This window comes from Primulina eburnea, chromosome 10 (assembly GCF_022965805.1).
Source record: "Primulina eburnea isolate SZY01 chromosome 10, ASM2296580v1, whole genome shotgun sequence".
Classification (NCBI taxonomy): Eukaryota; Viridiplantae; Streptophyta; class Magnoliopsida; order Lamiales; family Gesneriaceae; genus Primulina; species Primulina eburnea.
In genome coordinates this window covers 5488408-5506781 of record NC_133110.1, presented here as the reverse complement: position 1 = coordinate 5506781, position 18374 = coordinate 5488408, and the positions used below count along the sequence as shown (strand labels likewise).

Below are 18374 nucleotides of genomic sequence, written 5' to 3'. Positions count from 1 at the left end.
AAATTAATTCTAAATATAAGAAATAGTCACGATTGGAATGAACATTATGATAAGAGAAACCGTATGGTTTTGATTTCTTTACACTACGCTCTTTTGTTTCTTTATATATGTGTTATTACATTTTAGTTGAAGATTTTTTTAAAAAAAATTCCAAGATTTAAAATATTAAACATAATTATTCTTGATAAAATCTTTAAAAATCAAGGGTCGACCCTTAACCTTAGCCGAGACCTACTATTGACTGGAATCAGAATTGAAACCAGAACTATCAGTTCAATGAATCGGTTGGGGATCCCCGGGAACCCACGGCATCAACCGTGGTCGGGTTTACGCATATGATAAGAGCATATAGTAAGCCTTCAAATTAATGATGAAAATCTAAGGTCTCCACATGATACAAAATTCCAACGAATTAGAGAAGGCATAAATGAACAGGCGCGCGAGTGGTCATATCTTGATCATTGAGCAGCTACGCTCCTATTTTCCAGCTTGTCAACGGCGCAGCCTTCGGCGAGAACAGTGGCACCAAGTCTCGTAGGAGGCCAATATCGAAACACCGATCTCCCGATTATATTCTTTGAAGGAAGCGGTCCCCTACCACACAAATTCTAAACATAACTAACTAGTGACCATATATGCAACTAGCTGCTATGCAAAATTCACTGAAATCAACTATTACCAGACATGCGAGTCGTAGCTGTTATTTCGATTATCCCCCATCACAAATACCGAGTTTTCCGGTACAAGCTGCACCAAAAAGGCCATTAGAAAACTGATTGAACATTCACCAAGTTGAATAATGATTCCATTATGCTTTGATATTAAAAAAAAAATTTATGCCCTTGTGCTTTTTCGATCATTGTTGCTTGTCCATTATTATCATTCATTAAAACATACGAAGGGAGTCACAGAATTTCATAAACTGCCTGATCTGCATGCCAAAATCGAGAAAACTGAACTCACTATCTTTGTCATTTCGTATTTAGGCACTTCAAGAATGTAGTCTTCATTTCTGACTACGCCATTAACGATCAACTTCCCATCATGAACCTGCATAATCAGGAAGTAAAAAACACTGCACACATTCACATTCTTAAAACATTTAGAAGGCAAACAAACTTTATACCTCTTGAAAGCAACAAAAACTTGAGAAAGAGGAGAAGAAAATATCGGATTGGGAATTTGTTGAAAACTGAATATGTGATACCAAAGGGCTTTGAAATAAACTGATATTGCTGCCAGGAAAAGAGACCTTGACGCTCAAGATGATGTTGTATGCAAAATGCGATGAACTCCCTCAAGATTGGAACAAAAGGGTATGGGACTGACAATTGGAAAAGCCAAAATAAGATGAACAAATATGCAGTCTGGAGCAATAAAATAAGAAATGAATGAATCACTAGGTAAATTTATTTAGAAGTACTAATTAGCTGCTGTAAATAAGACACATGGTAGGATACTTTTCAAAAGACAAATAAGATTAAGAATCAAATTTCAAAAGCTGAGAGTAGTCAAAGATTTTGAGGCATTATCCAACATACCTTCTAACTTCGCTTCTCTTACAATGACAATGACAATGGCTTATCTTACAAGATGTGAATCTTGTGGAGATCTAATAAACTTCCACAAGATATCTGGGATATTTTACTACAATAATGATGGTGCATTATTCATAAAATCTCCAAAAAAATCAACCAGATAAACCATGTAGTCACAATTTGACTAATTCATTCTCCATTCTCATCTCAAAACTATAAAAATACCGAAAGTAGCATGCTGATTAACTCTGATTGATCCTGAATGGTAGGAAAACAACTGAATGATTTATTTCCCGTAATATTTTAGATGCGCAGGAGATCATGTCAAACAACAGTTCTAAAGTGTTTGAGTGAATGGGTTTAAGTTACAGGGCAAATGAAGCGAGCAAAGTTTTTAAATAGCACCTCCACAATATCACCCTCTTTTGCAACAATCCTCTTAATAAAGACATCTTCATCTGTGTAGCCAACCTCTTGAAGCACTGGAGGGCTCTTGAAAATTACAATATCATTGGTACAAGGCTTCCGAAAATAATATGTGACCTGTAAGTTGAGATAAATGCAAGTATAAGATGGCAGTTTGGTCTGAAGAGGTTGGCTTAGGGATAAAACATTGAGACTTGTACAACATAGTAACTCCATCACCGATGCAAAACTAGCGATAAAAACCAGGCAATGCTGGATCAAAAATTGTAACCTATTAAAGGCACATGAATTGTGGATAAAAGGTTTTCTTCAATACTCACCCAAAATCGTTTCATCAAAACAAACATGAGATAACTGTATTCTAAATTAAGATATACCAAAACGATTTTAGCCTACTTGCCGATGTATACCTTCATGAACGAACCATGTAAATTTTGTACTGTATTTTTTTCTCTCTTCGATATATATCTTCACATGAACCCACCATAAAAAAGGCCGAAAAAGACCAAATAATGATCTCCTTAAAAAAAGACAAATAATGGTTCCGAGACTAAAAAAATTTAAGAAAAAGCTTCAACTTACTTGATTATCCAGCATGAACTTAAAACCACACATGGAAAAAGAACCTTAAAGTACAATTTAGGTTTCGAACACCACAAGTGATACGAGTTGATAAGTTTGAAGTTCAAAGAAAATGAGTGATATTTATCTGAAGTTGGAGAAAATTTGGTCAATGTCTGTCTCCATTTTTTTCATTCATATTCCTATGAATAAAAACGTATATCAATCACATTTTCCTATATCTCAAAAATAAATTTTTTTAAAAAAATGTCATCTCATTTTCATAAATGGCCATATTGTCAAGTTAGATATTTATATTTTTTGGAGTACACCAACGAAGCGATTTAGTTATCAGAGAATCCTAGAACATTTACAACAAAAGCCTGCAGCTCCCACAGTAATACTGTGATAACATTTCCCCTACTGGCTACTGCTATCAAGATCCTCTTGTGCACCAATGAAATTTAAAGAACCTTGTGTCATTTTACCGGAAAACTGGTAGATTATGGAGAAATTCATTTGCTATTTGTTAATACCAAAGGTCAAATAGAAGAACCAGTAAATAAACAAATTTCCACGGAAAATTCGGATATTACATGAGTACAATTCATTTTAAAAATTAAGGAGGGATGTCAGAAGTATAATTGTAATGGATTAATAGCGAAGTGGAGTCATGTTGAGTAGTATGAGTGGTAAGCCTCGAATATATATCCATCATGAAGTTAAGCCACCACTAGTCCATATTGCCTAGCAGCTCATCATGGACTACGGTTATTTCTTGTCTATGTTCTCCTGGGTTACTAAGAATGAACAATAGGCAGGGGAAATCTAAGTTGAAAGTTCTGTAGCTTTCATTCACTCTATACAAAAGGATAAAATCGTGTGCCAAATGGGAAGCACCTCAGACACTGGTTGATAGAAATCAAGTCTTCGTTACTGTTATCACTATTCTCAAGTCTTCATGCTTTCAACTGTTTTTCCAACTTGTTCGATTCCCGTATGGTCTAAATTCAGGCCAATATATATATATATATATATATATATATATATATATATATATATATATATATATATATATGTATATATATATATATATGTATATATATATATATATATATATATATATATATATATATATATATATATATATATATATATATATATATAACAAAGACATAAAACACTAGCAAGAAACGAATGCAAACGAATAAGACTAAAGAAATAACCTTCTCAGCGACAATCCTATCTCCAACATCAAATGTGGGATACATGGACAAAGATGGGATGTATCTAGGCTCAGCCACAAACGACCTGAAGGCCAACGAAATGGCGAGAGCCGCTAAAACAGTTTTAGCATCGTCAAAGTTGAAATTCAGCCAATCTGGAAGAATCCCACTATCATTCCCCGCTTTCTCGTCATCTCCTCCGCCGCCCCCGTCGCCTCCGCCTCCATTACCATCGTTTTGAGTGTCAAAGGCCGCGGTCTCCTTGGTGTCCTGTTTGGACCCGTTACAATGAAGGGTCTGAATCTGGGCTCTTCTATTATGGTTCAAAGACACGAACTTGGCGGGTTTTGAGAGAGAACGTGGACGGATAAGGTTCGATTCACAAAAATTGGTGGCCGCGGGGGTGGAGAAATGTACTGACGTGAAGATTGGGTTATCAAGAGAAGCGAAGCCAGGGAGCAACTGTAGACTTACCATTTCAATAATAAATTGCCTCTCCTTGCAGACCCAGCTACCGCTGACTTAAATTAGCCACTTTAAATTCTAAACTTTGCATTAGTTTTATGCAAATATGTATTAATTTTTGTAAATAATTCTAATTTTTATTCATTTAATAAGAATATTGTTCGTAATTTACATGGCAAGGCACATGTGGGCACATATTAGGTTCTAAACAAATCGAATTGGTTCGCAAATTTTTCGAACGAGTCGATAAATATTTAATTCATACTCGAATTTACGGATTTGAGCTGAACTCGAAAATGTTCAAACATATTTTCGAACCGAACTCGAACCAAAGTTATTTTGTTAGATAATTCGTGAGCTTTAATATTTTATTAATATGATATATTTTATTAATATGTTAGATAATTCGGTAGTCCATATGATTTTTTTCCGATATTTTTTATATATAAAATTTTGTCTTATTTTTCAGTAGTCCAAGATTCTATTTTTCAGTATTAACCATGGTTTAAAAAAATTTAAACCAGATAAAAACAGATAAAAATGAAAACCTGTCTCCGTCACTACACCTAAGCCCCCATGTTTTCTCCGCTTTCTTTAACCGACTTCCTGCCCATTTGATCACCAAATCCCTCCACCTCGCCTCACAAACTACCGAAAATGCATCTCCACCACCAGCTCCACCATACGATGCTCGTCTCTCCATCTTGTTGAAATGATTATTTCTTCTGACAATACCGCTCTTTTTCGTTTTTTTTTGTCACTAGCCTACTCCCTCTCCCACCGTCCCTTGGTGCTTCTCTCAGTCTTCTCGATGTACTTTGTGCAGAGCCTTCGTTGTGCAGACGAGAAATCGCGCCGTTTCTGTTCGAAGAAATGTTTATTGTGTATTTCCTCCCTGTACTCGTATGGTACAACCAGAGACGGATCTACGCTAGGGCTATACTGGGCTGTAGTCCAGCCCATTTTTTTTTATTTAGCGACGGTTTTAGCGACGGTTTTTTGAAAACTGTCGCTACTTTTGCGACGGTTTTAGTAAACCTGTCGCCGATGGGGATCGGCGACAGTTTTATCAAAACCCGTCGCAAATATTAGCGACGGTTATTGCTAAAATCGTCGTTAAATTATTAAAAAATAAAAAAAAAAGTGGATCGGCGGTTTTAATTAGCGACGGTTTATTCAATAGAACATCATTACCACTTTGATGTTTTTAATGCAGCAATAGATTTCATTTTGATGGAGTTAAATACTCGGTTCAATGAGTTATCGGTGAAACTTCTTTCTCTTAGTATAGCTTTAGATCCTAAAAATTCATTTGACTCATTTAACAGTGATGATATTTGCAAGCTTGCGAAGAAGTTTTATCCTGGAGATTTCACAGATCAAGAAATTGTTGTTTTGAAGTATGAATTGATACATTTATAAACTCGATGTGATGCAGAATTTAAAGGTTTCTACACTTGTTGAGTTGTGTCAGCAATTGACCGAGAGTGGACGGTCAAGTGTTTATGTTATGTTGACTAGATTGATTCATCTTGTTTTGACATTATCTGTGTCTACTGCCACTATTGAACGGGCTTTTTCAGCAATGAAGCATGTGAAGACGGCACTTCGCAATAAAATGGAGGATGACTTTCATGCCGATTGTTTGACACTCTATATTGAACGAGATTTAGCTAAACATATTGATGTAAATTCTATTATTGATGAATTTTATGTTTTAAAATCCCGTAAGGCACAACTTCGTTGAACGATATAATGTACTTTTTTTTTAATAATATATAACTTATCATATTGAGTTCAAGTCCACCCCAACTCTTATTCCTGGATCCGTCCCTGGGTACAACTATCACAGATCAAACACCTGGGCTCCAGTCCATCCTTTAATGTTGATTCTGGTGGCAATAATAGTGATGTACAAATACAATTATCCATTGTTTCCAACTCCACAACACTATTGTCGAAAATGAGCGGTCACCAGGCAAACCCATAATACTCTTAGATATTCAAAGTATTAAATATTAAGTTCAATTATCTGAAAAATTATTGATTTCATGTGTTGAAACATCGTATTTTCGCACTCAAGACGTAATAGAAGTTTAAAATTTTTTTTCCTTGAGCGTCGTGTGTTTAGAAACATACGTAGGGCGTTTAGAATTATATATTTGCGTTCTCATCGCTGGAATCCGAACTACTCTGATATTTAGGCGGATATAGCCATTCTTGTATTTCTTACGAACTGCTCTTCAGATTTGATCGCCTAAATTAGGTCCACGATCGAAAACTATGTTCCTCGCTTGGATTGCAATAGAAATCACAAACGATTTGTGAGTTGAGACTGTAAACAGTGCGGCGGTGGAAGAAAAAAAATTGGCCTAAACCTTTTCAATTCAATTGTGTCTTGGCCGAGAGATCCATGATTCAAAATCATAGTTTTTATGCTAATTAACTCTTAATTAATCATTCACCAAAATTATAGATTCTTAATCCATAATTAAGCAAATCTAATTTGCTTTTCGCCAAAATCTTCTTCCAAATTTCAAGATGGTGGCCGAGACTTATCTTTGTAATTGGGGAAGGAATTTTGTGGATTTTATTGAATAAAATCTCTATTTTATTATGTCCTCTTATTGTGTATTTCTGAACTCATTATAATTCAGATCGACGATCCGAAAACGCCAATGTACCGAGGATACAAATCTTGTTCATATAATGAAAATCGAAAATTTCGAAGATCAAAATTTTCATTTACCATATTGGGCAGTTGCCAGTTTTAGTGAACTCTTTAACAAAACAGACAGTTCCACTATCCTTCCTTATTTAGCAATCATGATAACTTCCATTTCTTCAATCATATTGAATCAGCTCATAAACTCCTTTATAAGCTTCTTGTTTGATCTCCATCAAACTATAGTCGTCAAATTCCAACTCCTTGAAATTTGACTATCTCAACGGAAACACAGAATCCGATATTTGTATGACCCTCAATGGTTCAAATATACAGCTAGCCGCGGGTTCACATCTCTATGTGATTCAGAATAACATTTATTCTTATTCGGGCTTACCCTAGTTAGCCACATTCTTTTCATCAACATATTGATTAAGAATGTCAGAACTCATTTCTGATTACACCATCGAATCATGGTAAGAGCATCTAGTAGCATTGTCTCGTGATCTCCTAGGTATCACTGATAGTGCCTGCAAAAACCTTTATTCATGGTTAGCGTACAGTAAGGTCCACACACATATCCCGATCGAATCTACAATCATTGATATATCAAGAGTTGCAAATGAATTCGATAACAACGTGATTTATCTTTGAGTACTAATAGTGGCATGGTATGTGCAACTAAAAAAACACCTTTCTCTAAAGCACATTTTTTGCTTTGGCCAGAGACTTCTTGCACTATTAACTCATCAGATCACATAGAATATCTTCACCCATAGGCGAACGGTGAATCCCCCAATACAATGCATTTGCTCCTACATATTTCGAAACTACACCCAACCTCGCCACATAGAATAAATGAAAAATTAATTTTTGGTCTTATAAACACAGATTTGCGATTTTTTTTATATTTTTTTGGTGTGACACTAATATATCAATAATATATATAGTATCACATCAACATTTCTAACAAAAAAAATATTAAAATTACCAAAAATAAAATATATCTACATATATGAAAGCACGAATAATTTGAAATGGGCCTGTTTTTGTACGGTTGCCGGTCATCCAAAATACACGTGTTCTGCCTTCTTTCCTCCAACAGAGCAAGGGTTTGTGTTGTCAATAGAAGGACTGAAGGAGGCTTGTGAAGGGTTATAGCATTCGGTTCTCTCTTTCTCTTCATTCTCCTTCAATTCCAGCTCCTTGCTTTCCTTTTCCACCATTCGTTCTTTCTCAATCGTTTCGTATGTTGTTCGGTCTCATTCAAGATTCCATCTTGCTGCCATCGTTTTCTCTCCACCGTTCCGTGCGTCGGTCGATCTTTGGAAAGCATCAACCGGGTGCGTGTTTCCCTTGGATTTGTTCGAATCTGGCATTCTGCTGGCACGCCCTGTCTGTGCAATTAAACTTTCTGTTTGATTTTTTTTTCTGGAATTGCTCGTTTTTTGTTCCCAATTAACCATAGAACGCATGGTTTTAACGCTTGTTTGCCCGTGTTCTAAGGATGTGGATGGCCATATAGATTTCGGTGACCTTGTAGGTCCTTCGCTTTTGGCCTCACGGTGTTCTCTCTTTTTGGGCTCCGGCAGATTTTCCTAAGTTAGTTCGCATTTGTTTTTTTCCCTCGGTTTTGTTTCGGTTTGTTACCTGTGTCCTGTGTTTTATTTGTGGTGCTACCATTAACAACGTGGTTAGCCAATGATTAAAGAATATAAAATGAGAATCAACTGAAAACTAATATAAATAAACCATATTTAGGACAGAAGACCACGGAGAGGGAAAACTTTGAAGTTAGACACCAGATAAATTTTCCAATCAAGCATCTGAAAACATTTAGGGAAATCTGTTTTTGCTCAAACACTTTTTTTCTATCTCCAAGCTTCAGATTAGGATGATCTACCTAGGTATTTGCAAAAGCAGTGAGCAACTGTTCTCGGGAGTTAGGTGTTTAGGTTTAGTTTAAACAAGTGGGCTTCAATCATTTCCTATTAAATCAATAATGTGATCCAACTGACTTCATTATATCATGCGATAAATCAAGCACGCGGTTGAAGCCACAAAAGCTCATTACTCTTTCTTGGATTAGGTTATGCAATAATGGGCAAAATTAGATGAATAGAAAATTTATTTTGGTGTTTCCACAATTATACTACTTCAGTATGTTTTTTTCGGTTCTCGGTTTCTGCCTTAATACTAAGTTCAGATAACTAAAGGATTTAGCTTGCATTTGATACGAGGGATCTAAGATATTTGTTGTGCTTGTGAAAGGGTTTTAAGCTAACTGCCGTTACTTATGAAGGGCACTTAACATGGAATCAAAGCTTTCTCTTCTGTTAGACTACGCAGCTGATATCGAAACAGAGCTAGATATCAACATTATCCGGCAAACTCAGTAAGTACACTTAAACGGTCTTACAGTCTTGAAAACTTTTATCTCAAAACCAGCTAATAGTTGATGTATCTAGCTGGTTTCCGGATTTTGTTAGTAGATGCTATATATATATCCTTTGAATTGCGGATATCCTCGTAAATAACAATAGATAATATACGTAGTTTATCCGAATTTATTACTGTTTGTGGTTGACTACGATCAATAGCTTGTCTTTATTATTTCAAGAATGCAATTTGATAAATTCTAACCAGTTTGTTTGCACAAGTTGTTTAGTTTTCAATAAATTAAGATGATATGATTAGATTTTCTTAATATTTTTATTTTCAATCAGTAAAATTTCTACAACTGGATATCGATAAATATACTAGAAATTAACTCACCTTATTATGAGATTTGTTTTCTTCAAGTTTAATTCAACAGTCAGAAACGAGGATTAAAGTGCACTTGTAATAATGAGAACATAGCTAGGATTTTTCTACTTTCTAGATATGTACTACCTGGAATTATTACATGGAATATATGTATATTATCCCGTTGTTATTATATCTAGAATTTGTTAATATTTTGATAACAAGATTCAAGCAAAATATAGCTTGTTTTTAAGCTTTAACAATAATGTCAATAATCACCAGACTAAGAATATGATAATTATGGTTTAAATGAATGAAAAATTCTTTCAGCCTCTACATACTTTTTTATTCAATTCATTATCTAAAACAACTCAAGAATATCTATTTTTAAGAAATATAAATGTGAATCAATTTTAAAAAATCGAATGTATACGTAAAATTTACCTATTACTAATATATCTTTAAAATATAAAAAAGAATCGATTACATGTAAAAAAGACTGGGTAAACACCTCAAAAATTGAGGTGTCTATACCTAGTATATAACTAAAACCTAAATTTCAACAACCAAAAAATTTTAAATTGGAAATTTTTTTTAAAAGACTAAAATTATTTTTCTGAAATAAAAAATCACGAGGACTTGACATGACTAAAAAATCTTCATGATTCATCTCTCCTCCACGATTTGCATGCCACCAAATCACCATGGGTTGCCAGATGGCTAGAGTCGTAACGCAAGTGGTACGGTACAGATTAAGGATGACATATTTCTCGACATGTTCGGGCTCATCGGAAAAATCCGACACTTTTTCGAATTTTAAAATATCTGAAATAATTTGAGACCGATATGAAATTATTATTTTCATTCTCGAAGTCACGTCAAAAATAAAATTAATAATATTATTAATATTAATGATGTAATAATATTATTTATATTATTATTATTATTAATATTGAACAATATTATCACTAGATTTAGGAAATTTTTTGAACTGTGCTTGTATTGCCAAACTAAGTGAGGTGTATTCAATTCAGAGTTTTGATGACTTTTAATGACTTTTTTAAATGATAGACTTTTATGGATTTGATAAATTTTATTGACTTTTATGGAATCTCACAGATTTATAAACAGATTTATGTGGATTTATGTAGACTTTTTTGCAAGATTTTTATAGACTTTTGTAAATTTTTTTTATAGAATTTTATAAATTTTGTACTTAACTATAACATGTGATTTTTTATTAATTTCTTTGAACCAATAATTAATTGACATATATAACATATTCAATCCTTACATGTATATATATGTGGGTTTATATGTATGTTTGTAAATTTTTTAAAATACATCAATTGATTAACATGTAATCTTATTTTTAAATTGATAAAATAAATGTAAAAATAATATTATTTATTATTGTGTGAATATAATTTTGTATAAAAATATCATAGCTTACATATTAATTAAAAATACGAAAATGAATTTAAAAAATAATTGTTGTTACGAAACTATTCAATTATTAAGAATTAAACAATATTTTTTTGATCATCTTTTATTATTATTGAATATTACATTAATTTGTATAAATCATAAATTAAAAATCACAAAATCAATTCTATAATTCAAAATTTCCCCGTGTTATTAAAATAAAAAATTATTAAATAAACAATCAGCCAAAAAATAAAAAATTTAAAAAAGAAAGATGAAAATATATATAGAAATACACTTCGAAAATTTGAGAGAGTAATAGAAATAGATGAAAGGAGAGAAGATATGAAGATATGTGATGTGAAGCGACAGAGAGAGAGTTAGAAGTTTTAAAAATCCATTCAAATCTTTGGGGTGAACCAAATACAATTTTTTACTATTTGTAGTTGTACCTTAGGCTTTAATGTTTGTATGTCAATGAATTCCATGGAGTTATTAAAAGTCCATGGAAAATTTGAATACTTGTAGACTTTTATAGAGTTTATAAAAGTCAATGTTGAATACCACTTGACTTTTTAAAACTCCATGAAAGTCTATTTTGAATACCACAATACTTCTATAGAGTATGCAAAAGTCTTAATTGAATAGCTCTAGATTTTTAAAATCTACAAAAGTCATAAAAGTCAATAAATTTCTCACGTTAAATACACCCCATTAATATTTTTGAAATCAGAATAAATATTTGATCTGTGTCATAAAAAACTAAGATCGAAATAGATATAAAGATGATGGAGACGAAGTTGGAGGACAAAAATGAGAGGGGCAAATCCGGGCCCGGCCCGGCATCCCAGTGCAACTAGTCAATGAATCTTCTCTTTTCTCTTTTTCGACAGTGATAAGAACATATCACCTAACGAACAACTAAATAATAAACCCTCTTAGGTGTGTGGTTTCTGTTTTCTTCCCGGGAAAAAAAATTCTCCATTGCTCTTTGCGAACACTAATTTTGAGGAGCTTCGATTGACTGATGAGAGTTGAGATTGGATCTGATGGAAAGGATCATCGGAGGCAAATTCAAGCTCGGCCGTAAGATCGGTAGTGGATCCTTCGGTGAAATCTTTCTCGGCGAGTTCTCTTTTCAATTTATGTATCATACTTCTCTTAGTCACTTTAGGTTAGCCATTTTTTGATTTGTATGATTTTTCTGACCTTTTTTTTATTTGTATGATTTTTCTGACCTTTTTCCCCTATGCAGCTACGCATGTCGATAGTTTTGAGATCGTCGCTGTGAAAATCGTAAGTTCCCCCCTCTTTAGCTAATGAAACTGATGGATTCTATTTCTGCGTATGTGGTTGTTCTGTTCTGTACATTTTTGCTTATAATTTGATGAGAGATGGAATAGAATTGTAAAGTTGCATGTAGCGGAGTATCTCTTATTGTTTAATTATTATTTTTCATGAAATAGAAGTGCTAATTAGACTAAAGCCACTGTAATTTAGGTTCATTGCTATTTTGTGTGCTTTTAAGTAGGTTTAAGTGGTTTCACATCAATTTGTGTCGAAGGTTGTGTTAAAGGATTCTTAAATCAGGTTCCTCATACCAATTTGCTTAAAAAACATGACCGCATTGCACTTGAATTGATCCTTTATACTATGTCAAATCGACTAAACGTGGGATTGTTAGAAATTTGGTTTGTTTATTTTGGAAGGTCCTGTTTACAGAAATGGAACAGTTGTCTGTATTTGTTTATTTGTTGAAGAGAAGATTTTTAGTCAGTGTGATATTGGATGCTAATCAAAAGTTTTTCTATTTGTTTCTGTTTTCAGGAAAATAACAAAACCAAGCACCATCAACTTCTTTATGAGGCCAAGTTATACAAGATTCTTCAAGGAGGAAGTATGTACTATTGAATCCCAAGGGATTCGGTGTGCAATTGGCACGTGTTTTTCAAATCCATGGGTTGTGTGAATGACATAATAGATTGATGATTGGTTCATTCCAATCAAATTCACACGTAATTCGCTTATGTGAGGAAGTAATTGTGCGCTTTTAAGAACATTTATTGCTTTAATAAAAAGAAACAAGGTGACCGGACGACATTCATTGTTATTGCTGTCAAGCTTGGATTGAGCAATCATTCGACGCTATCCATATAAAACAAAAAAAAGGAAGTCAAAATTTTTCGTATGAGCACCGAAATTCTCACATCTTGTCAGTTGTTCGTCTTAATTATGATAATCAATTTGAAAAGGAATGACAGATAATTTAGTGCATCATTTGCGGAAGAAAATTTTAAGTTCAAAGATCTCTGTAATTTAGTCTATGAGAGAATCTTATTTTGATTTGATGACTGAGATAAAGGAAGTATATCAGAAGTTACTTTGCCGATATGTTAAACTGAGCTTTTTTGTGTATATATTCAGTCGATATTCATCAATTTGTTTGCTTATCAGCAATACTGACAAAGATGATAGTGTTACCTTGAGATTTATTTTGTGTCCTGAGGCATGATGTTGCTTCCAGTAAACATGTTTGGTTTGCTGAGTTAGCATGACGTATTGAAATTACGAACTGTGTCTTCATTATTTACCTATAAATTATTTCTATTTCTCTCTTCTTAGGTGGCATACCAGGTACAAAGTGGTCTGGTGTGGACAGGGATGACAATGTTCTTGTCCTTGATTTACTCGGTCCAAGCCTTGAGGATCTCTTTGTGTATTGTGGTCGGAAATTATCATTTAAGACCGTCTTGATGTTGGCTGATCAAATGGTAAGTTAATAGATAAACGATACTTTGTTATCTTATTTCTGCGGTCACAAATTGTTTTGGTATTCTGATTTGGAATTTTTCTCCTTTTTTGAGTCTACAGATAACTCGAATAGAATTTGTGCATTCGAAGGGGATTTTACATCGGGATATTAAACCTGATAACTTTTTGATGGGTCTTGGTCGAAAAGCAAATCAAGTATGCCATTGTTATGTTTACCATTTCTTCTGGCCCTTCACCTCGTCTTTTTTTGTAATTTTATTCCCTACCGCACTCCATAGGTTTATATTATTGATTTCGGCCTCGCTAAAAGATATCGAGATTCAAGTAACCGGCACATTACATACAGGTTACATTTTTCGCTCTTTGATTGTGAAACCATTGGTAAAATTGTTCCAATTTTGTTAATTTTTATGATAAATTCTCATGTATGTAATTGATGTCGTTTGAGATTGGGGATTTAAGTCCTGACTCCTGAGAAACCGCATGGTTCACCAATTGAGTAATTGGTTTGCCTGAGGTTGGCCACACCTCATTTGACATCTTACTTTGTTCATTTTTTATAATCTTCATTTGTGTTGTTTTGGAAATTAAAATTAATAATATTTTTTCCACTATTTGAATCATATTCTGATTTGTTTCAGTGTTTTCATTTCATTCCACTTGTGAGTGGCATTCTATCTCAGGTTTATTGATCTTCATTGTTTTGTTTAACTTTGAACTCTACAGGGAGAATGGGAATTTGACAGGAACTGCGCGGTATGCAAGTTGTAATACACATCTTGGGATTGGTAAAGCTAGGAGAAAACTTCCTTTTGTTTGGTTTATTTCAGTAAAAGAGTGACGAGATAGGCTCTGAACTCCCATTTTATTTATTTTGAAGAGCAAAGCTGTCGAGATGATTTAGAGTCCCTTGGATATGTACTTCTGTATTTCTTGAGAGGAAGGCGTGCTTGTTCTTTTCTCCTTCACTATTTTGAATATGTTTTCCATTGTTTAAGGATGTGATCATTACTTGTACATCTTTTGACCAACCAATAATCTTCTTCTAGCCTTCCGTGGCAGGGACTGAAAGCTGCTACGAAGAAGCAAAAATATGACAAAATTTCTGAAAAAAAGCTGTCAACTACTATTGAGGTAGATACATTCATCTATAATTATAATTCTAGTATTTTTTATTCTATATTTTGTTGTTCATCAATTATGTCTTGAAGGTTTTGTGCAAGTCTCATCCTGTGGAATTTGCATCCTACTTCCATTATTGTCATTCGTTGAAATTTGACCAACGGCCTGATTATGGATTTTTGAAACGCCTGTTTCGTGAACTGTTTACCCGTGAAGGTTAGGGCCAAGGCTTTATTCCAGGTTTACGTAGATATTGTGCTTCATAAAAGTTCACGTGTGTGATAAATCACACTCTTGGATATTGTAAATTGTTTGGAAAACTGAAGTGTGGATTTGATTTGTGAATTGTCCCCTTATCTTTTATTGGCTTGAAGTATTGATTTGTTTCTTGTCATCTTGCAGGGTATGAATTTGATTACATATTTGACTGGACCATTCTGAAGTATCAGCAGGCACAAACAAGTGAAAACCAGCAGCAGGTGTAAATTGTTTTCCTTGTTATCTCATTTTATTTTCCCGATTCAACATACTTCATGGCTTACTTGGAAAGATTACTATAAAAAATATTTCATTTACTGTGTGAGTTGGTATGCATAATATTCAAACATTCTTTGATTGATTTTCACAGCCAATTTCTTGTGAGGGTAGCCGAGCAACTCCAATGGACATGGAAAAGCATCGAGGTTAGAATTTTGATACATAGATTTCGTCGATAAATGAGAACTTATGATTATATGTTGTTTCCTGTTGAAAATAATATTCTCGATTCAATTATTTTCAAGTAACGAAGTTATGCATTGGAGTGTATATACTCTCTAAGTTAATTGTTCGAGCCTAGTTTTTGTCATATGGTTTTCAGTGCTGCGAGAATGTCTGACCAAGGTTGAAATTGAAATACAATGCATGAAAAACAAATTGAGAATAAGGATAACTTTAGTAATTCATTATGCATATAAGAGGGATAATTCCAAATTTTGTGAGATTGCTAATTCTGGAATCTTTTGCATGTCATTTTTGCAGATAACAATGCATTGTTTTCGGCTGAATTGGGTGAATGTATGAGGTCGAATAATGCTGCTACCAATCCTGGTGTTCACGTGCAATTTGGATCACCGGCGAATCGAAATCTTACTTATAGGATTCCTATGGATAGAAATGTACGCAACCTTTTTGGTTAGAGAAAGTGGAACAAGCTTATTCCCTTTCCTTTCTTCAAGAATAAATTATTTGTTTTTGTGATAATGTGTTCATAACATTGATTTGTGTACGATATTGCTTGGGGCAATCATATCATGTTTTTCCTTTTCTAGTTAAACTAGAAACACGATGTCCTTTCTTTTGTAGGTGCTAAGCGGTGTACCGCAGTTGACACCTACTTCATTCACTCCTGCTGTTGTGGCAAAAGGGAATGCCTCAAAACCTAATTTATCAACTGAAGCAAATGCTACTCGTGAAAATGGTGATAGCATTGGTCCGTCAAAGTAGTTGGATATCTTCCCTACACCGGATTTCTTCTTCCAAATGATTTATACGGTACTCATTCACTTAAGCCTCTATCTTCCTCTTTCTCCCTCATCCACCTGCCATTTCCACTTCTCTTTTTCAATATGTAGTTTTTTTTTCTTTTAAAATTTCAGCACGCAATTTATGATGCATGTCAGCGAACCATTTTCTGTTCCTTAGTCCTTATATACTTCTTGTTTGTGTTTTCCAGGTAAACATCGTGTCAAAAGTACTGCTAAAGACTTCATTACCATTTTAGTGGAATATGGTAATGTTCAATTACAAAGGAGCTGGTCTGCGAAATGCACTATTCTTTTTGAGGTGTGAAGCTCATGTTAGATGTCTTAATTTAGATCATCAGTGAACACTTTTGGTTGTTGCTTGCATATAGGGCAGCATTCTGTTTCTCCTATATTGAAACATTTATTTAGTTGCTGTTTTGATTTTTTTGTTCAGTAAGAAGAATGAAATGTTAATCTGTAATAAATCATTCTGTCTCACTTGTCCATATGGTGGCTTTTGAATCATTGTACATGTGCACAGCATTTTGATGCTATGTTGCCACCTTTAGATCCTTATTCTGTGCACCCGGTATTGTCATGAGAATGCCTGCTTAACCTGACTAGATTTGTTGGTGATGAAATATTTGTCGAATTTTGTGCCTTGTTCAACTATTTCTTGTTTAGGGCAGAAACCTCTTCCATTGACTTTGTTTTTGTTTTTTTGGTCATAATTTTGACCATGGGTCTTGGTTCTCTCAAGCTTTTACTGGCGCTTGGAATCTGAGTGCTCTTTTGCCTTTCTTCAATGGTTAAGGAGAAATGCCTTTATCTTTGATCCCTCGTTCGGACCCTCTCCTTCTTTATCGTCACATAGATCACAACGTCCACAACTCTCACCATGTTGAATTTAATTTGTTGATTTGTTCTCCTGAATTTTATCTTGCACCATCTGTTTAACTACAGTTAATTATGAATCTTTTGTGTGTGTTGTTTTTTTAGTTCAATTTTTGTGGTTGGGATGATTCATCTGTAAATTAACCTATTTATGTTCCTGCAATCATCTGGTTACTCTTTTCAAAAAAAAAAAAAAAATTTATCTGGTTACTCTATGTTAGGATATTTTTATTTAGTAAAGAAACTATGTTTTGTTGTCATCTGTGCATCTTTCTAGCTTGCTCAACCAAACTGAAATATCTATGTTTCTTATATATGGGTTCTTGCATGGTTAAATGTTATCAATGTTTTTCACTCTTGTTTCTTATATATGGGTTCTTGCATGGTTAAATGTTATCAATGTTTTTCACTCTTGTTTCTGTCTAACAGTAATACTGAGTAAAGATGTGTCAAAATATGATACTTCTCGGAACATACCATATTTCACATTAAATTTCAGGTGTGCTCTTTCCAGCGCGTTATGCCGACTTTGATTGATGAGCAGAGAAATGTTATTTGGCGAGATTTATCGCGATTGCTGTTGCAAACAACTAATGCCAGATAAGTTTGAAGCTTTCTGTGATTGGCAACAAACTACCGAGGATTTGTTGATGATTCAAGGTTAGCATTTATTAATGAAATGGTGTGATCCATCGATGTTATTCGTACCTTGCAAAGAGTGGCAGTGTTATGGTCGCCGAAATTAGGGATGACAAGGAGTAGGGTATGGGTCGGATTTCATATATCCATCCCCATAACCATTTATTAAATTCATCCTCATCCTCATCCTCATACCCATCGGATATTGAATTTCATCCACATCCCCATACTTATCGGATTATCGGATACTCGTACCCTATCCAAATACCATATTATCATATACAATTGAATTTTTTTCAAATTTAAATTGTTTCAATGAAGTTATGAATATTTAAAATTATTAAAGATAAAAATTTACAAAAGAAACTTTATAGAAAAAATAACAAAATAT

The 18374-nt window shown here is 33.9% G+C and overlaps 2 protein-coding genes across 4 annotated transcripts; one reads left to right on the top strand and one right to left on the bottom strand.

Annotated features, from left to right (window-relative positions):
• Window positions 1-339: 339 nt before the first annotated feature.
• Window positions 340-4263, bottom strand: LOC140842758 (chloroplast processing peptidase). The gene is made up of 5 exons (XM_073210883.1): window positions 3752-4263; window positions 1944-2081; window positions 964-1050; window positions 680-747; window positions 340-594 (listed from the first exon to the last, which is right to left on the bottom strand). The coding sequence occupies exons 1-5, from the start codon at window positions 4226-4228 to the stop codon at window positions 459-461; spliced, it is 906 nt and encodes a 301-aa protein (XP_073066984.1). The 5' UTR covers window positions 4229-4263; the 3' UTR covers window positions 340-458.
• Window positions 4264-11934: 7671 nt separating this feature from the next.
• LOC140842757 (casein kinase 1-like protein 3) lies at window positions 11935-18045 on the top strand. Of its 3 annotated transcripts, XR_012120480.1 has the most exons (16): window positions 11936-12176; window positions 12307-12347; window positions 12879-12948; window positions 13674-13822; window positions 13923-14018; window positions 14102-14169; window positions 14550-14611; window positions 14704-14767; window positions 14873-14957; window positions 15035-15161; window positions 15348-15424; window positions 15574-15628; window positions 15966-16102; window positions 16290-16478; window positions 16660-16769; window positions 17844-18045. XR_012120480.1 is itself a non-coding variant. In XM_073210882.1 (15 exons), exons 1-14 carry the CDS (start codon window positions 12101-12103, stop codon window positions 16428-16430), a joined length of 1248 nt encoding a protein of 415 aa, XP_073066983.1. In that variant the 5' UTR covers window positions 11935-12100; the 3' UTR covers window positions 16431-16478; window positions 17844-18045. The 3 variants fall into 3 exon arrangements, 2 of the variants coding, with proteins under 2 accessions (XP_073066983.1, XP_073066982.1); XM_073210882.1 differs by lacking the exon at window positions 16660-16769 and having other exon boundaries at window positions 11935-12176; XM_073210881.1 differs by lacking the exon at window positions 17844-18045 and having other exon boundaries at window positions 16660-17035.
• Window positions 18046-18374: the final 329 nt, after the last annotated feature.